We start from the raw sequence: 22,463 nt of genomic DNA on the forward strand, positions 1-22,463 counted from the left end.
GAGGAAGAGGAAGATCTGGCTGCACTGAGATGGTCTTCCTCACTGTAGTAACTGGCCAAGCCTGAAGAGCTGCCGCCCTTGTAGGCAGGCCATACCTTCTCCGCTGGGCACAGGTCTTGTGACTCACTCAGTTACCTGCCAGGACCCCGCAGCTCTCCATTAGTCCTCCAGGCTATTAGAGACCCCACTGCCAAGGATTCCAAACTATCAGAGCAGCTGTTGCTATCTTAAGGTTTTTCTTAGTACACTCTCTGTTGGCACTTTTTTCCCAAGCATAAACAAATGGGATAACCTGGAAATTTAAATTCCAAAAGGTTGGAATCTAACCTAGGTAATGCTTGATCTTTTGTTTAAAAAGAAAAATGCAGGTGGTACTGATTAAAAGTTATTAAAAAGAATACCTTTTGGCTTGGCCATACTTAAGTAAATATTCCTGATGATGTGGTCACCACAGCTGCCATTCACAAAGGCAACGAGGTGACAACTAGAAATCTTCTGAGGTTCATAAGCTAAGAGACTGGATAACTTTATTTTCCTCTGGCCAATAGCGACGTGTTAACATGCAGGAAAGGAGAGCTGAATAAAGCAGTTTTGATTGTATTGTTGAGGGAGTACCCTAAGAAATCCTTCCGGATAAAATCTCTGCCTCTTAAGCCAATAAGGAAAAGGTATATATCCCTTGTGCGACATAACACTTGGAACAAAAATCATCAGTTGAGATAGTTTATTGAAGTGATGTGCCCTAAATTTACCTGTTTGTGGGGCCATGTTTTTTTTCTAAGCCCATCCTAGGGAGTTCCCTTTGTGCATGTAGGTTGACCTTGGACTAACCCCAAGATTTCCAGTCACCAAAACGTAGGAAGTAGAAGGAGTAGTATTACACGTGTTTGGAATCTAGCCCATTAGAAAAAGGCACATGCATTTTCCAGTGTTGGCCGTCTTTGTCTTCAGTTTTGAATCACTCACTGACCATTTGATCCGAATTCCCCACACCGCTTACATAAACAATTCCATGTACTCCTCAGGAAGTGTGACATAACTTTGTGATTGATGTTTGGATTCCAATAGCAAGAACACAAGATTACAGACTTGTGTTAGTTTATAAAGGTCCATGTCTCAGTGTGTAAAAGAACAGAGGTCGGGAGGCAGTGTGCTGGTAGCAGGGTAAATTGGGATGGCGACCCAAGGAGCGTGGACTCTAATCCCAGCACTGTCTGTGTCCTGCTGTGTGACCACTGAGCAGATTTCCTCTACATCCCTGTTTCCTTTCATGTAAACTAAGGAGGTTGAACTGTTGATCTTCAAGGCAGCATTTCCATCTCCGACACTCGAGCAGTCATTGACTCTCCTGCGGAAAGGGCTCCTCCCTGTCTCTCGGTTGGACTCTTCTTCTTGATAAAATGACCTGATGGGGGCTTCCCTGGTGGTGGAATGGTTGAGAGTCCGCCTGCCGATACAGGGGACACGGGTTCGCGCCCCGGTCCGGGAAAATCCCACATGCCGCGGAGCGGCTGGGCCCGTGAGCCATGGCCGCTGAGCCTGCGCGTCCGGAGCCTATGCTCCGCAACGGGAGAGGCCATGGCGGTGAGAGGCCCACGTACCGCAAAAAACAAACAAACAAAAAATGACCTGATGTCTTGTGTCACTTAGGACACTTGGCGAGTCCTCACTGACCGCCTTCCACTCCTCTGTATGCCGCGCATCTGGAGGCACTATGGGAAGCAAGACTGGCTTTATAGGGAGACAGTCTTTTCTGTCTGGGTTTCAGAATGCCAGGGAAGTTCTGTTCCTTCTGGAGGTTTCTTATTTTTTGCTAGTGATTCCTGAAATTCTACAATATTTCTTTTTTCTTTAACCAGTTTTGTTTTCCTTCTTAAAGACTGTGTTTTGGAGTGTGAAGAGGCTAGTAACATCACAGAGGATTGGTTTAGCAAATGGCAAAACCAAAGGATTATGGGTAGACAGTGACACCAGAATAAGGCACAGTGGGTAAGAGGACCTGAAGGTCATCTTCATCCATCTGATAAACGTGTCCAGACTGGCTCTGGTTGAGCAGGACTGAAAGGGAGAGGAAGCATGCCGGTCTGCATAGCTCTGCTTCCTGACCTTGAAACCCAACAGAGGCAGGTGTGTTCTACATGCCCCTAACACAGAAGTGCAGAGACATCCAGATCTACTTGAGCACATTGGTGGGGTGAACCAGAAGGAAGGGAGAAGATACACAGGAGAGGAAATAACTAATGGAACAGCAGCGGGGCGGAGGCTGGAAAGAATGGGGTTGGAATATAAGTAGAGGGTAAGGGCTTGCCAGATGTGAAAGGAAATCTCGTCATCACCGAAAGCTATGAAGGAAAAGAATGAGTTAGTATACAGCTTGGACGCTGGGGAGATGGGGCCGTGAGGAATTGTTTTTTTTTCTGACTTGTCCTCAGACATGTAGGGAAGTCTTACTGTCCTCATCTCTCCCCTGACTTCCTGATCTTGCTGTGTTTCATTTGATTCTAAGTGGATCTTTATGTTGTTGGGATTGGCATTTGAAGGAGAATAATTGTTGTAGAGTAAACAACAGGGATTCGGCTTTGCTCTCCATCAGCTCATCGTTTCCTTTCTGAGCCAGCAGAGGAGAGAGCGGTGTTCAGTCAGGCATTTACACGAGAGAGATTGCTGCCTGTGCGCCAAGCACCAGACAACGTTGCTCTGTCCTGCTCCTGGTGCAGAAAATTTTTTTAAAAATCAGAACCTCACTATTACCGTGGGATAGCATGGTGACAGTACCTTTACTATGGTAAATGTATTGGACCAAGAAGACATGACCTATGTCCCGTTAGTGTTTAGAAGACCACCAGGGTTTCCACACTAAGGAAATTGCAGAAGCAGCCAGATCATTTCTTACACTGTCCTCATATATCAGCTTCGCTTAGGTATAAAATTTATGTTATATTTACTGAAGCAGTGAGGCAGTGGTAACACATGAGAAAACCTAGTACTGCGCTTGGTCTGATTCACATCCTCCAGGGTGACTCTAATCTCCAGCTGCCTGTTGAAAGCAAGAAGATGCAAGCCAGGGTTAGCACCCTCTGTTGGGTTCCTGGCTTCGTTGTAAATACAGTGAAGTGTCTCGTTGAAATGGGAAGAACCCAAAAAAGGGAAAGAAGTTGTGTCTTTCATTAAAGACTTTTCAAAGACAGCCTCTAACACAGAGCCCCAGCATCTTAGAATGTTAAGGCTGGAAATGTCAGGTATCAGTGATGCCTAATCGTATTTTCCAGGTGAGAAAACAGGCTCGAAAGACCTGTCCTTGTCCAAGGTTACACAGTACCTGGTGGAGAAGAGCACAGTGACTAAGGGTGCAGATGAGGGCAGCCTGACAGCCTGGGACCCGTGGGTCTACCATGCATTAGCTTGTGACCTTGGACAAGTTCCTGAACCTCTCGGTGCCTCAGTTTCTACATTTAAAAAAGGACTGGGCTTCCCTGGTGGCGCAGTGGTTGAGAGTCCGCCTGCCAATGCAGGGGACACGGGTTTGTGCCCCGGTCCGGGAAGATCCCACATGCCGCGGAGCGGCTGGGCCCGTGAGCCATGGCCGATGAGCCTGCACGTCCGGAGCCTGTGCTCCGCAACGGGAGAGGCCACAACAGTGAGAGGCCCGCGTACAGCAAAAAAAAAAAAAAAAAAAAAAGGGACTAATAGGACTCACTTTGCAGACCTGTTGTAGGGGCAGAGTTCATTAACACAGGTCAAACGCGGAGCACAGTGCAGGGCCCGTGTTTCATGCTCAGCACCGGGGAGCTGGTATCACTGTTAAATCTCTGGTTTCCGGAATCACGGTGCACAGAGCCTTCTGTTATCTCACTGCCTTTTAGATTTTGCTGTTTTACTTCTTACTCACAAATAATCAATGTAGATTATTCATATTCCCATGTCTCTTTTTGTTTCATTGCTTACCAACAGCTTTCTTACTTTTTCTTCTAATATCCATGATCTTCTAATCACCTCGTCCAGTGTGTTTTCTCTTGTGTCCATTGACTTTGATTACCTGGGCATTTAGTGCTATCATGAAGCTCCCTCCTGCCTTTCGTCCTTTGCCTCCTCCTGAGGCTCTTCCTTGTCTGTTCCCTTCCCTGACTTCTCCTGCTTCTTCCTGCCCCCTGACAATGGCCTGCCCCGCAGGCTGAGCTCTGGGACTCCTTGCATGACTCAGTCACCCTCAGGGTTTGGCTCTTCTGTATGACACCCAACAGTATGCTTCCTGGTGTCTTTCCAGAGCTTTGGTTCAGCATTTGACATCGCGCTCTCTGGTCGGGGAGACACCATCCTCTCGTATCTGTACCTGAGGATCTGGAGCCTAATTCGATTCCTCCATCTCCTTTCCTGCCCGCATCCAGTTGATGGCCAAATCCCATTGACCTTTCTTTGAGGAAGAAAGGTCCTTCCTTCCTCTGCTTACCAGTCCCCACCTTCTCATACCTGAACTCCTCTCCCCAGGTTCCCTGACTCTAGTCTTTCTTCAGTCTATCTTGCACTGTATTTCCAGAGTTATTCTCCTAAAAGGCTGCCTTGTACACATCACTTTTATTTTTACTAAAACTTCTATCTGTACCAACAGACATCTTTACAGCCAGTCTGATGAATACAGTCCAAATTTCATAGCTTGGCACTGAAGGCTTTCTGTAGTTTTTCTCCTTCCTTCTCGTCTCTGTTCACATTGTTCTCTGTTGTCTTAGATGTATCATGAGTCATTCCAACATCTATCTGTGTGTGCTGGGGATGGGACTGTACCCGCATTTCCCTTTCCCACTTAGAGTGGTCTCCTCTGGCCCTCACCTGTTCTTGACTCTTTCTCCACCAAAGCCTTCCTCTGCTGGCCCTGCCCGTTGGCAAAGCTTCCCTCTTTGGATTCCTCTAGGATTTTTCACTGACCATATTATCAGCTGTGTTTTCATGTGTCCGCCCAGTTGTAAACTGCTCCAGGGCAAGGGTCATGTCTTAAGACTCCATCTCCAATGTCCAGCATCTTCTTCATCAGACCATTTCAGAACAGAGGTAGAAAGAATGGGTTCCATAATGGACTGAACAATGAACCAAGTGGAGAAAACTGGGTTAGGATCTTACTTCCGCCTCTACAAGCACAGAGAACCTGGCCATATCTCCTCATCTCTCTGGGCCTCCATTTCTGCGTACTTAACTATGAAGGGAGCTGAAGCCATTTCTCAGGTCCTAAGCCTAATGTTATATGAATGACTCCAGGGATTGGATTTGGAAACGATATCTGCACTGCAGTCTCCGCTTCCCTGTTATGATTAAGAAGGAGAATAGAGTGGTTTACAGAAGCAATGTGTAACTTAATAAAGACAGGATGGAGAGTTCACAAATAAAGTGGAAGGATTTTTCCTTAAACACAATCACAGAAAGTGATGAGACAACTTTCGGGGGAAAAAAAAAAATAATGAAGAGCTCACAACTGGAAACAAAAGACAATATCTCCTCCTAGGATTCATTTACTTGGCTGTCAGCCTCTGTCTGTGTCCTAAATAGGATTAGCTGCCACTTCTTTCCATTCCTCCGAATTCCTGGTTGAACTGGCAAGTAGCATGTACTTAGCAAAGTCATCACTTGACCTTCCTGTTCTCCTAAAAATGAAGTCCCCCTCTTCTTCCCCACGCCACCCCTCCATCTGGAAGACATAATCTGAGTTCCTTTCGGTTCCACGATATATCACTGCCCTTCTTTCTGCTGGGATAAGCTTTCCCCCTTTATATTTCTCTTCCTCTAAGTCAAGATGAGGCTACTTTTCACGAGAAACTGCTTTTGGAAGAATGAATTGACTTCCCACTTATCAATTTTAAAAAATACTTCAATGGGTAGGGATTTCATTGTGCTAAATCTCTGATTAGGGGCAGGCAAGCAGAAACATAACTGTCTCTGGAACTCTAAAACTTCTAGAATCTGAGTTGCTACACAGAGTCTCAAAATTCTGGCTACATGCTTTTTCCCTGCCATTGTTTATCAATTCTCTTCTAGAAAACCATCTTCTATAACTGAATCCACATGTCTCTCTTTTCTACAGAAACTTCATTCTTTTTCGTTCCCCATCTTCGCCTCGGGAAATATTTTTGGTTAGGACCGTATCTCAAAGCCTTTCTAACAAGATCTTTTTCTAAAACCTCTGAAGTAATACTGCTCTCCTTGGCCCCCATGTCATCGTGAAGCCCAGACATCCAGACGTTTTCTGATCCCATTAGATGTTGATTACATTGTTGGCCCTTAGTCCTAGTGACTTTTTTTTTCCTTTCAAAGTGGCAGTTGCTGTGATTGAATGGGTTTTAAATTGTCTCAGTAGGAGTTTTTTATGGCTTGGATCTCTTTGGATTTTCCATCTTTTAGGGGGAGGGGATTAAAATAAAACTATGAGGTTTGTCAGACATGTGTTACTGAAACTGAGAGGCTGCACGTCCCCTAGGAAGGTTGCAGCGTGATGACACAACTTCAACGTTAATTGCTAGGAGTCCCGTTTCTTACACTGAATTCCAAACTAACTTTTACCCTGGTGGTATACTTCTTTTTTTTTTTTAATAAATTTATTTTAATTTTTGGCAGCGTTGGGTCTTCGTTGCTGCGCGCGGGCTTTCTCTAGTTGCAGCAAGTGGGGACTACTCTTCGTTGCGGTGTGCGGGCTTCTCATTGCGGTGGCTTCTCTTGTTGAGGAGCACGGGCTCTAGGTGCGCGGGCTTCAGTAGTTGTGGCACGTGGGCTCAGTAGTTGTGGCTCGAGGGCTCTAGAGTGCAGGCTCAGCAGCTGTGGCGCACGGGCTTAGTTGCTCCGCGGCATATGGGATCTTCCCGGACCAGGGCTTGAACCCGTGTCCCCTGAATTGGCAGGCGGATTCTTAACCACTGCGCCATACCCTGGTGGTATACTTCTTATAGGCTTTATGTCCTTGATTGCTCCAAAGATATTGTGGCAAAGACTGTATTCCACTCTGCTAACCTTTCTCTGACTAGTTGGATGGCTGATGGCTTCAGCACATTTAATTTAATCAACTTAAAATGTTCAGTTGGGTGAAAAAAAAGAAACCAGATGACTTGGACAACACAAAAAAGAGGAAATAAGATATTTCTGTGGTTCACTCCTCAAGGGTCTTTGGGTTGAACCTCCATGGAAAAAAATATTTTTATGTGCTTTCCAGAAGCAGGAGCTACCCAGATGGTTAAATCCAGCAAGTCTGTATAATTTTTTTTAACCCATGTTGACTAATTGATACTAATTTTTGTATACTTGTGGGCAACATTGCTGGTGGAACAACAAAGGAAAACTCAGATTTTTATCTGACACATTTATTGTCACAGTGGACTTAAATTTTGTACATACTTAGGGAGTGTTTTACTGATAAGAATATATAGGTGTGGTGTTTGGGGATAGCAGTAAAGTGAAACATTATTTTCCTAATTACTTTAGGGAGGCATCTCTTCCCGTTGTTGAGCTATCTATACTACTAACCTCCAAGAGGCAGAACTCAGTAAATTCACTTAGTGAAATCCTTTCTCCAGTGAGAGAGTGGTTATGGATTTGCACTAATTTTGTTTCCTTCCTTTTGGAGTCTGACATTTTATCTTTCTGACTAAGTAAATTCTCAGTCACAAGAGATATTCCTAGTAGCCAAATTTATTTAGAAATGTTATTTAAGGCTTTTTTCTTTTTTTAAGCTGACACATCTAAAGTTTCGAAATGTATAGGCTAAACTTCAGAGCAGATGTTTAATGCATTCTCTCTCCAATTCCAGAGATTATATCAAGTATTATATAATGTGGAGTGTTTCCTCCATTTACTCAAAGTGTAACTATTGGAAGATCAAAATACATTTAGTTTATTCCTATAGGCTTTAGTATTTAAGTCTACTTGTAGATCACTTATCTGTGGGTATTTATTTTGTTTATAGTTCATGGAAACATAGATGATCATTCCATGTGTTGTTAGAAGTGTATCAGCAACTGAGGCCAACAATCATAATCACATTACATACATAATTTGGGAGTCACAGAGGCATGTTCCCATTTGGATATTTGTTTATTAGATAAGCCAGATGTGTCAATCAATTATTTAGATAATTTCAGTATTTCCATATATACTACCCAAAGAAACATCTTAACCAGATTTTTATATGTTTACTTTGCTTGCACAGTAGACGGGGATCCTGGTACGTGCTCACCATTGCCGGGTATTTAGTGTTCTAACCCACTGCAAAGCATCGTGTAGAGAACTCACATGTGGGTCGACCTGGGTGTTGAATGGGTGGGAGAGCCTGAAGCAAGGAAAGGAGATAGAGAAATGGTGGATGTGGGGTCTCTTGGCTGCCATATGAGGCGAAGGAGGGACAGCCCTGAGAACTGGGCTTCCAGGAGCCCCACTGCAGGGCCTTGGGTGCCAGGCTGGAAGTTGGTACTCATGGTTATTCTGTATCTGTCACAGCTTTGTGGCCATGTGAGTTAATAATTGTTTCTTTTAATACAATAGCATTTTCTTGACCTTTTATATGGGCTGATGATTCCTTAACGGAAATGGGCTGTTGTAACTGCAGTAAAATTCTAGATCATGCCAGTACTTGATACCATCCCATTAAAAAAAGAAAGAAAAAGGAAATCATGGTTAGACAGCCATTTTTAGACCTGGGCTTCTGGAATGTATCGATTGCAAGATGAGGGATACAGAAGGCATGTTGTTATTTTCAGAATTCAGTAGACTACCTGACTGGATGTTTTGGCTTAAATTTGTAAAATGAATAACTGACTAGAAACAGAAGAGTTTTCCCACGTGGCATCGCACTGTGAACTGGATTTATTTGCTGATCCTAGTCTGAATGGGGAGTGGGAACACCCTCTACCACCGATTCCTGTAGCTGGGTGCGTGTTCACGTCTCTTGGTCCTGTCTGACTCTTGTTACTGGTTTTTGTGAAGTCACAGCTTCACCTCCTCAGTTTCCCATGGCACAGTTTTCTGTTCCTCTTGGTGAGATTGGAGAGAACGCTTTCTCAAGCCCCTCCGTGGGAAGCGCACACTTCCTCAGCCTGTGCAGTCTTAACCTGTGCCAGTCTGGTGGCGCTTGTCTGTCACGTGCTGCCCTGCCCAGCGCCCTCTTTTTTTTTTGCGGCACGCGGGCCTCTCACTGTTGTGGCCTCTCCCGTTGCGGAGCACAGGCTCCGGATGCGCAGGCTCAGCGGCCATGGCTCACGGGCCCAGCCGCTCTGCGGCATGTGGGATCTTCCCGGACCGGGCACGAACCCGTGTCCCCTGCATCAGCAGGCGGACTCCCAACCACTGCGCCACCAGGGAAGCCTCCAGCGCCCTCTTGAAGCGTGGTGTCTGTGAGCTATCTCAGCCAGGTCCAGCCGTGGGGCGCCAGTGCACAGAAGGCCCTCAGCGCCCCAGCATTCATCTTCTCCTGCTGCCGTCCAACATGGTGTTAGTCTTTGGGGAACCGTTTTATAGAAGAGTCGCTGAATGTGTAGGAAGCAGATTCCTGAGGTCATGTTTTTCTGTTTTTAATTTCTTTTTTTTAAAATTGGAGTATAGTTGATTTACAATGTTGTGTTAGTTTCTGCTATACAGCAAAGTGAATCAGTTATACACATACACCTGTCCACTCCCTTTTAGATTCTTTTCCCATATAGGTTATTGCAGAGTATCAAGTAGAGTTCCCTGTGCTCTCCAGTAGATCCTTATTAGTTGTCTATTTTATGTATAGTAGTGTGTGTATGTCATTCCCAATCTCCCAATTTATCCCTCCTCCCACCCCCACCCCCCCGCCTTTCCCCCTGGTAACCATAAGTTTGTTTTTTTTACATCTGTGACTATTTCTGTTTTGTAAATAAGTTTTTTTGTACCGTTTTTTTAGATTCCACATATAAGTGATATCATGTATTTGTCTTTCTCTGACTGACTTACTTCACTCAGAATGGCAATCTCTAGGTCCACCCGTGTTGCTGCAAATGGCATTATTTCATTCTTTTTTATGGCTGAGTAATATTCCATTGTATATATGTATCACATCTTCTTTATCCATTCCTCTGTCAGTGGACATTTAGGTTGCTTCCATGTCCTGGCTAATGCTGCAGTGAACATTGGGGGTGCATGTATCTTTTCAAATGACTGTTTTCTCTGGATATGTGCCCAGAAGTAGAGTTACTGGATCATATGGTAGCTCTGCTTTTAGTTTTTTAAGGAACCTCCATACTGTTCTCCATAATGGTTGTACCAATTAAATTCCCACCAACAGTGTAGGAGGGTTCCCTTTTCTCTACACCCTCTCCAGCATTTATTGTCCGTAGGTTTTCTTGATGATGGTCATTCTGATCGGTGTGAGGTGATACCTCATTGTAGTTTTGATTTGCATTTCTCTAATAGTAATGTTGAGCATCTTTTCATATGCCTCTTGGCTATCTGTATGTCTTCTTTGGAGAAATGTCTATTTAGAGCTTCTGCCCATTTTTTGATTGGGCTGTTAGTTTTTTTGATATTGAGCTTCATGAACTGTTTATATATTTTGGAGATTAATTCCATGTTGGTCGCTTCGTTTGCAAATATTTTCTCCCATTCTGAGTTGTCTTTTCCTTTGCTGTGCAAAAGCTTTTAAGTTTAATTAGGTCCCATTTGTCTATATTTGTTCTCAATTTATTAATAATTCTTAGTAATTCATATCTCCCTCTATTTGTATAACTCTCTAAAAACATGAATGTAAGACAATTTTTGATTCAGTCAATTTTGTCCTTTACTCTGCCTGTCATTTAAAATTTGGTTTGGGAAGGATCCTTGTTCTGTCAGCATATATGTTGGCTGTCCTTCCTAGAGTGGTGTCATCTAGAAGTTCGAGAACCATGCCATTGACATACTTATCAATAATTTGCATGAGTGTTGAGTAAGCCAGAATGGACGCCTTGTGACATACCACAGAAGGCCTCTTCCCCAAGTTTAGCCTAGCTGCCTCCTAACACACAGGAAGTCAGATGATATCCTGAAAGAATTTTTTGATGCCTTGTTGATACTCAGAATATTGTGAATGAATCCAGGTATACAATGCATATTGGTCTACTTGCCAAAGATGGCTGTGGTGGGGGGTGTTAGGTTACTCCTGGTAAGGGGTGAGAGGTCATGGAAGAAATGAAGTGTGGTTTATGAGGGAGAGTTTTCCCTTTACACTGTATTATTTGATTTGGTCTGTCTTCTGTTGGAGTAGTTCCTGAAATGTATGTATGGTGCTCTTGGTCCTCTGCTCCTACTTAAAAATGTGAAGAAGCTAATTGGAAGCTCTGTGGAGCAGGGTACACTAGCCAACAGGTGGGCTTTGGAGCCAATTATTTGGCCAACTTGAATGTCTATACAGTAACTGGAGATTTTTTTCTTAGTTTTTCCAGAGAAGATTTCTCTAACTTCCTTCTTTAAGGGTGTCTGCTTCTTACATTTGAAGAAACAAAACTTCGGGAAAGGAAAACAGCAGTTGAATCCCAGAGCTCAGAATGCATAATTTTAAAAATACCCCCTTCCCCCCCCCCCAATCCAAGCCTCACTTGTGTTGCCCATAGTGCCTGAGGTCTGCAGTCCTCATACCCGACTTTGCCCGGGGTTCTCTGTTGTTGAGGGAAGAAGGTCAAGGTTAGAAGACACAGTCCTAGAGCTGTGAAGGGTTAAGGTTGAGACGTGGGGTCCAGTCTCTGTCTAGATAAACTTTCAAACGGTCCCTTCACTTCTAGTCTCACGTCTCACTCCTGTCCTCCGCGGTACACGGTGTCTGCAGGCCTGCGCCTCTTTGGAGTTTCGTGAGAGCAGTTTGTTCTCAGTACCCCCTCTGCAGGTTCTTCAGAGGCTACAGCAGAGTGGGGAAGTTAGCTCAGAGATCGCTCTGCTTCGTCTTCCCAAATTTGTTGTAATGACTCCTCTGCTGTCTTCCCTCCTATTTCTTGCCCTCACCTTTCTCTTTAGGTCTTTTTTGGGGGCGGGGGCGGGGTGGACTTTGCCATCATCTGGATGGCTTTGCACAGAAGAGATGAGTAGGGTGAGTAGTGTATAGTCATTCTGCTACATGTAACCAGCGGCCCGTTATCGTGCTCCAGAGAAAAGGCTGGAAGTTAGCTGAGTTTCTATACAGTGTTATATCAATATGTCATGTAACTTAAACCCTATTATTATTATGAAATTCAAGATATTCCTACATAATTTCTAAATGATCTGCCGATGTTACTCAGTCTCTGATCCAGCAGATTTATAGGGCAAGCAAAGCCCATGGCAGCACGTTGGCACTTGTGTTCTAGAGGCAGCTGGCTGTCCCCACGAGCACGTCCCTTGTGGGTCGGGGACTGGAGTCTCCTCCCACCTGACTCTGCGGTGCTCTGAGTTGAATTATTCCCCCTCTAGGACCCAGTTCCTTATTTGTGCATGAGGGCCTGGTCTCTGCAGTGCCTTATAGGTCCGCATTCTGTGACTCCCGGCGCAAATGCAGCCAGCTAAGGGGAGGACGGCTGTAAAAGCCACACGCCTCTCCCTCCATGGTCTTTCATCTAGACCTGGAGACCCACAACCACATGGTAACTGAAGTCCCCATGAAATGTCGTTGCTTGCATGTAAAGTGTAGCCTGGGGGACTGCTCCGGTTCTCAGCTCTTCTGGTCCCGAGGCTGTGGCTCCCGGAGAACAGATGCTTGTTGGCTGTAGCGCACACACCCACGTGCTCATGAGATGGCCCGGTTTGCTCTGAGTGAAGTACAGGTTAGAGGACTAGAAACTCTGTTTCAGTTAGCATTCAGCTTTCTACGGGAGGGAAATGTGTTATCCGGGCCATTTCCATTGAAACTACGCTCACTGTAAAAAGTCCCACTGAACTATAAAACAAGCCGTATTAGAGGAAGGACGTTCAGTGAAGCTTTATAAACTAGAACATGGGAATCATGGACTGTGTGATGTCCTTACGTCCCATTTTGTTGAACGATCCAGACATATTTACTCCTATAGCCTTATAAACAGATGGTGCATCTGTCATAGGAGGGTCAGTTCAGTACGGTCTGAATTCTAGGTTTATTTCAGTTGCAAGTTGAGGACCTATCCCAAGTTAGCTTAAAACAACAAAAACAAAATTAACTCATATAACTTGTAAGTCTATGAGTGACCTTGGCTAGATCCTGAGACCCAGCTGTTAGATTCACACCTGACTCTCTGCACTTCTGTTCATTGTGCTCGTGCATGTTGAGCTCAGGGAAGGTTCACTTGGGTCAGTTCGGACCCCAGACCAGCCCCTATGGGGAGTGGGTATCATGACTGTCCTTGCTCAGGCAGCAGCCCTCTGGCAACCACACAGAAGGGAAAGTTTTCCCCAAAAGGAACAGGATGGGCAGTAACAACAGCTCCTCACCACTCTCTGCATCATACATGGAAAGTACAGTCACTTGAGAAAGATTAAATTTGCAGAACAGGAAACCAGAAAGGAGCAGGGTTTGGACTTTTTAAAGTAGGCAGAGAGGAGCCATTGGAGGATACAAACAATATAATGGATGACCTGATGGGATTTGTATCTTAAAGCTCAACGTGGGCTCCATGTGGAGAATCAATCACCTAAACTGAGTTGGAAATAGGAGACCAGGTAATGATCAAAAACTGGTAGCACCTGGCACAGAACCAGAACTCTGTCTTCCATGTTTGGATTTCACCCAGAGAAGAGTTGGCAGCTCGCCATGGGAAATCTGACAAATGAGAAATGTGTGTGTGACAAATGAGTGTATACACCGTGGTTGACTAAGATGAGCATCCCAGATTGAGGCTCTATCCACACAAGCCATTTCCCAGTGGAGGATTTGCCACAAATGAGCTGCACTTGGATGTATTATTGGACCTTAAGTCCCCATCCGGACTTGACAACTGAGATCCTGTCTAGTTGTGGCTGAGGCCATGTACTGCTTCCTGGGATCATGGTCCCAGGAATCCATGAGTGGTTTCAACAAGTACATCAATCAAACCCCTGAACATGTGTAAGCAGAAGGTCCATTCCACTTGTCAGATTAAGAGGGGGCTGAACTGAAGGAGATTAAGAACCACTGCTTCATGAAAGTCCCCCTGGAGAAATGAAGTAGCCCTGCTTCTGCTCAGAACCCCTCTTCTGGGATTCCAAACTCCCATTACTCAATTTATTTCTGAAAGAGACCCACAGTGTCATGGGATGTTCCAATGACAGATATATTCCTGGGGCTGCCCCACCTGAAACAGGAGACATATTTTTATAAAAAAATCTTGTTATCAATATGGTAGCAAACAAGAGTAATGCTGGTGTTACTGTTTAAAACTAATGGTCTCCAAACTTCTCTAACAAATAAGTAGTTTGAGTTTTTACAGCTTGTATAGCCAATTTCTGTATATTTAGAAATTAAATACTTTCCCTCCTGTATTAATATTCTGTACCTTATAAAGCACAAAGTAGGCATTAAAGGACCAGGTGAGAAATAAACAGATAGATGAATATTCTTTCCATACTTCAGTGAATTGTCACAGTTACCGTATCTTTGAGAACTTTGTTTGAAACTACAAGGATTAAATAGATTTTGCAGAAATACGCCCCAGCCCCTTTCTTGTACTATTTCCCTTGAAAATATGTTTTAAGTTCTAAACAACAGTTTAACAAAAATTGAAACTACAATTTTGTTATAAATTTGAGACCCTGAGTCGTTTCCTGCTGCCACATTGCATCACCTTGAGACTGAGTCAAACCCTGGTAAGGACTGGATCCTGTCCTCACCACACCCCATTGGGAGGGCAAACACTGGCTAATCCCCGGAATTCCTGAATGTGTTGACAATTTTTTCTAATCTCCTGGCTTTGTCTATACTTTTGAAGTCTTAGCATTAACAGCCTTTGTTTTTGAATTAAAAACAAACAAACAACTACCACCACAAAACCTTAAGGTGGTGAGAAATCTGTGAGCAAAATTTGGTTTCGATTAAGTGACCAGGTTGTTTCTGTTTCAACAGCTTTAGTGAAGAGTTTTTTAAGAAGAGAGAATGTAATGCTGAACTGGGTTTTTCCGTGTGTTATGTTTAACTGCCACGGTAGGAAATAGGGGGGGAAAAAAAAGACTGGAATGAAATATATAAAATGCCAATAATAAGTTGTGGAAAGTGATTGCGTAAGTGGCTTTTTTTTCTCTTCATCCCCCAGTTTTCAGTTATATCAGATATAATTGCTTTGTTTACAAAACAAAGTTTTCTCCCCCAAATGTTACTGCCATTTCTAAAAGTGCCAAAATCTCCTCAGCCTGATTTAAGAATGTCTACATCAGTTGGCAGTGATAGGCATTGAAAGGTAAATTGATGTTTTACTACGTTTTATATTCTAAACTACCCAGGTGTCCCCACCCCCAAAGCTTTGTAATTCTTGCGTTGCCTACTTTTTAAATTTAAGTAACTGTGAAGTTGAGTGTATATTACTGTGACTGCTGCTTATGCCATGTGGGAAGCCAAATACAGCTGCATTCTTGATGTCTGTCTGATGCTGGTCTAACAGCCAGAAATATTTGAACTCTCCATTATTGTTAAAGGAGGGAAAATCCACAAAACACACTTCCTTCTTCACCTCTGAATGCCTCCTTTAGTTTATACCTACCCCCTTTCATCGTACTCAATTCATGGAAATTATTTTTCTGCAGTTGTTGAAAAATAATTCAGTTCTGACCCTTCAAGCATGAGATGACCCTGATTGTTTTTCACTGCTCTTGCCTTAGAAGAAATTAAATCTCCAGCAGTATTTTGCATCCAGCCAACACACATCAAACCTCCTGCCTGTCTTGGCTTTGAGAGCCTTGGAAGTTTCTGAATCAGTCAGAAATTACAGTAGAGCTGAGACTGATCAATGAGGAAGCCCCATTTTATTTTTCAGACACCTTCTATCTCTCTTGTAGCCAATGTGTGTGTCTGTGCTTTCTCTAAAATACAACTGATTCTTATTCACTTACTTGTTTTAACCCGGAAGCTTCTGTGTTTCCCCCCTTACCGGCTTCCTTAGTGAACAGCTATCATTTTAATGTAAATGACTCTTTTGTAGATTCGAACTTTACTTGGATTCTCCTTAGCAGAAATAAGATTAGGTAATATTATGACCTCCTAAATCTGGAGGCACCAGTTTTCCTCGTTTGCAATTTTTTTTAACTGGGTTTCTCCATTAAAAATATTTTAAGAACGTGAAGATAAATGACCGGTAGAAGCAGCTGCTTTTCTTGGATTCTGCCTGTTTACTTACCCACCTTGTGGTACTCATTGATGTCAAGGAAAATAGCTAAATTTTATTAAAGTATTTTTGAGGTATGAAACTCAAACATTTCTGTGGTGTTAGCTTTAAACATGGTGGCCAAAATCGTACTCATTATAAAGCAGAAATAAAATGTTCACATTTTTGCCTCAGTGAGCTGAGTAGTATATTTATACCAATTAAATATTTAACTTACATGTAAACTGTATTCTTTGGTTACTGTTAAGAAGCCAGATACTTAGTGAATTGTATAGGTGAAGACTTATTCCCTGAAGGCATATACCACATATACCACTTGGTTCTCTTCTCTGAGTGTTACGTGGCTCTTCATCTGCCCTGCCCGAAACTTGGGGCTGGAGCTCAATGTGCTATTGCTGGTGCTGAGAGTGCCTCGCTTGGGCAATTGTAATATTTATAGCTGGTAACACTAATAATGAAGACAAACACTATATGGCACTCAGCATCCTAAGCTCTTGATAATTCATTAACATAACGAACCCTTCACTCCTCAACACCTTAGACGTAATTATCCCTATTTTTCAGATGAGGAAGCAGAGACAGAAAAATTAAGTGACTTCTCCAAAGTCACAGGGCTATGTAGCATCACAGCTAAAATTGAAGCATGGGAGTCTGGTTCCAGAGCCTGTGCTCCTAACCACTACACTGCCTCCCTGGGGGCCTACAAGCCTGTAAGCCCGTCTGCTAACCAGCAGCTCTGGGATTGGTTGATATTTGCATTCCAGATTATTGGTGTCCTTCTTGGTTTGTGCAATAAATGACGCAATGTCGTTTCAAACCCAAGGTCAAGTATCCTGCACCTACAGGCTGCCATCTCGCGCCCTCTTGGGAGCATGGCTTAGTCGTGTGGGCCAGAGAAGCTTGAAAAGGGGGTATTGCCGCCAGCATCATGCCCTATCATAGGATTCCCCTATGGGGGCACTCAAGGGTCTGCCATGAACATGGGGAAGACCAGCCTACGCAGGTCAGGATACCAAGGACATGGTAGTAGGAGCCCCACTAATGCTGCCTTCGTCTCCTGGACTCCTAAACAGTCTGGCAGACCCTGCCAAAGTCTTACGGTTACTAAAATTAGGTAAAGTGAACAGAATGTTCAGATTCTAGTTCTTTCTGCTTCTGCAAAGTTGGAGCCGTCGAGCTTGCTATAAAGTTGAAGTAAAAGATGTCCTTTCTAAACTGTTTTGTTTCCTGGGGGAATGGAAGTCTGAAAGTCTTTTCATCACAGTGGTTTTCTGCAGAAGATTTCATGCCCAGAGAAACTTCTTTGCACCATAAGTGAAGATGTGCTTCTCCAAGCACTAAATCTCCTTGGGTAGTTCTGTTATGGAAAAGACGTGGACCAGGAGAGTTTCCCAGGCAGTCTGCTCTCAAATACCAAGACAGTGAAATCCACGTCCACCATTTTATTGTACTCCCCGCACCCAGTTCCTCTAAGTATTATTGGGTCTTCTTAATTCTCATGTACTAAATTCCATTTAAATATACTTTTTCTCAGACGATCGTGTATTTTTCTCATATTGAATGGGTTGAAGAAATGAATCCACTTGCAAGCTGAATCAGATTTAAGTTTACTTGGGAATTCCTTTGGGGAAATAGCATGGTATATGTATGTGTTTGGTTATTGGAATCTAAGTTAAAAAGGAAGCCAGTGTTTTTATTTAGAGGAAAATTCCTCTTTGATTCATTTCTTATGTATACTGAAATCATACTTTTGAAGAACCCAAAATGTGAAGTGAAAAGAAGAGGATGAGGAGAGTTTTGTGTTGTTCCCAGAATTGATTTTTTTAAAAAATGGACCCTATTTTTATTGTGGAACAATTGAACAGTTTTGTGCAGCTCCGAGAGCCAAGTCATCTCACCCCTAAATAATTACAGAAAATCCATTCGGCCCAGCCTAGGAGAAGCAGAACCAAGGAGGCAGCGTTTTAGGAGTATTGTTGGTAATAACACACAGCTGGAAGTTACCACCTCGATCCGTGGAGGGGACTACGGGTCCTAAGGATGGGGCCCTCGTTTTTTTCCCCTTGAAGATGACATTCGTATCTCTTGCATGTATCTTTGTGCTGAATTGCTAGAACCTAAGAGTTTGTCATTCAGCGAGGAACCTGTTGCTGCTTTTCAGCAGCTTATGTTTTACTTGTAGGCTGCATATCCGGGATCCGTGAAGAAGTATAGTATTATGTACAAGGCTGGGTGGGGCTGTGCGTTTCCTTGAGGAGATGGGCAGGAAGAAGAGTCCAATTTTAACTCTGCTTGTTTTCTATATATAATATCTGTCCTCAGGGCAGCTTTCTATTTTTCCGTCTTTTGGAAGGAAAACTGAAAACTAGGGGTACATCCCTTTTCTTCAGGGATTTTGGTTTCGTAGAAAGCCTGTCAAGGGGGACCTGCCCTCGCATCCTCAAGCATCATACGGGCCTATAGCATGTCCCTCTGCCCTGATCTGATGCAGTCGCTGCTTGCGGACACGTTTCACAAGGAAGAAGCTGGTAAGCTAATTGCATTTTATTATCGAAGTGTTGCTCTCGGAGGCCTCCTCTTCTTGGCAGCATCATAACACTTGATTTTAATCAAGTACATTATTCATTTATCTGAGATTTCAGACTTCTAGTAACTTGAGTGAGCGTCAGTCATTCATCTGATATGTGCTAAATGTTGAAAGTGACTGGATCATAGTAAGCAACTTTATTTAAAAGTAATTTTCAGTAGTATGGCAGTATTTGTATAAGAGGTTTCTTTATGTGTTAAAATGTCTTCAGTCATAAATGTAATGATGAGGCAATTTCATTTTCATGAACTATCACAATGTTCCTGAAAGTAGGTCAGCACCACTAAGTTCAGTTAGTCGACAAATACTGAGTGCCTATTTTTCTTTCAGTTTCACGGATCTTTTTTTTTTTTTTTTGCCATACGCCGCCGGCCTCTCACTGTTGTGGCCTCTCCCGTTGCGGAGCACAGGCTCTGGACGCGCAGGCTCAGCGGCCAGGGCTCCAGCCGCTCCGCAGCATGTGGGGTCCTTCCGGACAGGGGCACGAACCCGTGTCCCCTGCATCGGCAGGCGGACTCTCAACCACTGCGCCACCAGGGAAGCCCAGAAATGTTGATTTAATGGTAAATGCTTCAGCCTTTCTGTCTTAACATCTGGCCTGAGTGGGGATGGGGAAGAGACTCAGGAGGGAAAGTGCGCACGCGCGCACACACAAGTTAGCATCACCTCAGAACGACAGATCACAGAGAAATCGCAGTCTTGTTTCTGTTGTCAGTCACGAGATTGTCTCTTGGAATAACACAGGACTTCTAACACCTGGGGTTTCAGAGAATCTGGCAAGTTAAGGAAACTTCATTGCATTCATATTTGTGTTTGGAGTCAGTAAATGTGATTACTTTGGTCACCTCTTCTTAAATTCACGACATGAGGTGCTCCCTAATCTGAGCCATCCAGAGGCATTTGGGGTCTGTGTTTAGTTATCTAAGGTATTTATAGGAAACCATAAAAACCCTTTTGATAACATGTGCTCTCCCGAGTATGCATATTTTTGTACATTTCAACTGGTGGCAACTTGCTGTGTAAATAAATATTCCATCTCCCCCACCACCCCCAACAGTTTGTTTCAAAGGAGCCTGTTTCCTTTGTTCTAATAGTTTGAGATAAAGTGAATGGGCTTACACCATTTGCTCTTTTGTGAAATTTTGTTTCACTAATATTAGTGATAGTCAAGTTCACAGAGCACTCACTGCATGTTGGATGCTTTATGTATAATATCTCATTTAATCCCACTTAATCATATGTCTTTTCAAATGACTCCCCGCTCTGTAAGCAATAGCTCCTCCAAACCCGGTTTTGCCCCTGGGTAGATACTTTTAATGATCTCCATTTTATAGATGAGAAGACAGACATTAAGAAATCTGCCCCAGGTCACACAGTAAGTGGTAGAGCCTAGCTTGAAGCCCAGGCTGTCTGGCTCCAAACCCTGAGGCACTCTGCCCACAGGAAAGAGGCTGGGTTTTTCTGAAGATCTGTATAAAAGTTCTGCCTCATAGAAATGTTAGATTAATTATACTTAATATGCAATCCTATATTCTTCTTAGTGTTCAAACAGGTCCTTTCTTGCTTTAATCACTTTTCAAAATACCTTTCACTAGAATTAGAAGTTTTTTGAAGCGTTAACACATTGAATATATGTGTATATAATTTATGCATTAATCAGAATTTTACGCTAATGTGAAAAACTTACCAAATAAACTGACAGATTCTCCAGGCTCACCCGTTTGGAGCTTTTCAGGCAAGTGAATCCGGCATAGGAAGGCAAAGGGACCGTTTGGGGCGACCTAAAAGCTGGCAGACCAGGGCATGGGTGTGGACATGAAGGCTCACATAGCCCGCTGCTGTTGTGTGCTAGTGTGTAGGCATCTAGTTGTGGAAAATTGACTCCAAAAGTCAACTAATTAACCCCTTATTCACCCACTGAGGCCTAGTATTCCAGCACTGACAGATGGGATACAGTCATACTGTATTCAATAGCTTAAGCAGAAATGATTAATGCAAATGTGAAAAAGTTTCCGTTACGTTATTTCCCTACCTCAATGTACATGGATGAGGCGTTCATACTTGTTGATTCTGTTTTCTCTGGAGTTTGGAAAATCCAATGTTAGAAGTGATAAACTTTAGTTTTCCTTGTGATTTTTGAGTTTCCGTTAAGGTGGAAGCTAGTTAATAATGTACAGTCTTTGTGCTTGAAGAGGTGATAAACTAGGTCATTGGACTTCATAGTTGATGAATCCACTATACAGCGAATATAAGACCAGAAGGTTACGCTCAAAGTTATATAGGTCCTATAGAACTTCACTTAGTGTCGGGTCATTGTTGGCATATAAAAACTAGGGATTGGTATAGATAGAATTGAAGTAATTAGCATATGATTTGGATGTTTATAAGGAACATTGGCCATGTGAAATACCCTTGAAATAAATACCACAACTCACAAAACTCTCTTAGTATCAACAAAATCATGATGTTCTATATTGTCTCGAAGTTCAATATGTATTTTCCTGGTTTCTTTCGTACATACTGGGAAATCGGTCATCATGATTATCTTAGAGACATTACTTGTAGCTTTCATAGCTGTCAAGAAAATTTGTGAGCTTTTTCTTTCTAGGAGGAAATTCCAGTTTGGAGATGGTATGAGAGGGAAAGGATTAATGAGGAAGAATACTAACATCCTTGGCTGTAGGAACAAAGCCAACATGGGCGACAGCCATGAGTAATGGGTGAAACATCCTGTTTCATATGGGGTGAAACACCCATATCCTGTGGTCATGCGAATGTTCTCAGTCGTGATCTGGCCAAATAACAGGCCTCCTTCACTTTAAGGAAACATGTTAAGAATATCTGCTTTACAAAACTGAAGCAGTATGATTCTTTTTTTGAAGGATTTATGTCCTAAGATAGTTTTTAGGTGGGAGCATAGTATTTACTGGTGACATGCGAGAATGCAGTACAGACTGAGCTCCTAAATTAGAGTTGGAAATGTGACATTAGGGAATCTCTAAAGCTGGGAAACTTACAAGGAAGGGGAGAAACTTGCAGGGAGTGAGAAGCACAGAGATAGGGAAATGTGGTGGTACCTTAATACTCCAATTTTTTTTTAAAAGGATGTAATCTCTGTAATTTTCACCAGTGATTGAAGGTCAAGCTTTTCAATTTTTTTTCACCCTGAGGAAACATTACTGGAATTAGATAGGAATTTTGGAGAATACGATTAGCTTTTCATAATGAAGACTTAAAAATTTTGACTGCAATATGTAAATTCTGCAATCCAAGGAATTTCTGTAGCTGGGGAAAAGTGTTTGTTGGGCTCATCTCTTTAGGATCAGAAAACTCTTGTTAAGGTATAGGGAGTACGTAGGAGCATGCTAAGAAGAAGTGAGAGAGAATGGTAACAGATACACACTCCTATTTATAAAATAGATAAACAGGGACCTACTGTATAGCACAGGGAACTATATTCAGTATCCTGTAATAACCTATAATGAAAAAGAATCTGAAAGAATATATATATGTGTAACTGAATCACTTTGCTGTACACCTGAGACACTGAAAATCAACTATACTTCAATTTAAAAACAAAAAAGAGAGGGAGAATGGGCTGTTCTGCCGTGCTCTGTAGTCATATG

At 43.0% G+C, this 22,463-nt stretch overlaps 1 protein-coding gene across 5 annotated transcripts in view; it reads left to right on the plus strand.

The window, feature by feature from the left end:
• MCC (MCC regulator of WNT signaling pathway) overlaps positions 1-22,463 on the plus strand; it is a 464,176-nt gene that overhangs the window by 235,438 nt on the left and 206,275 nt on the right. Inside the window, exon 1 of one of the 5 annotated variants that reach the window (XM_067731410.1) lies at positions 19,382-19,400. The exons of the other annotated variants lie outside the window; for them this stretch is intronic. Coding sequence (XP_067587511.1) covers positions 19,398-19,400 — 3 coding nt within the window. The 5' untranslated portion in view covers positions 19,382-19,397. Of the gene's footprint in view, positions 1-19,381; positions 19,401-22,463 lie in introns of those variants that run through there. 5 annotated transcript variants of the gene reach the window in all.

The sequence above is a fragment of the Pseudorca crassidens genome, chromosome 3 (genome assembly GCF_039906515.1).
Source record: "Pseudorca crassidens isolate mPseCra1 chromosome 3, mPseCra1.hap1, whole genome shotgun sequence".
Classification (NCBI taxonomy): domain Eukaryota; kingdom Metazoa; phylum Chordata; class Mammalia; order Artiodactyla; family Delphinidae; genus Pseudorca; species Pseudorca crassidens.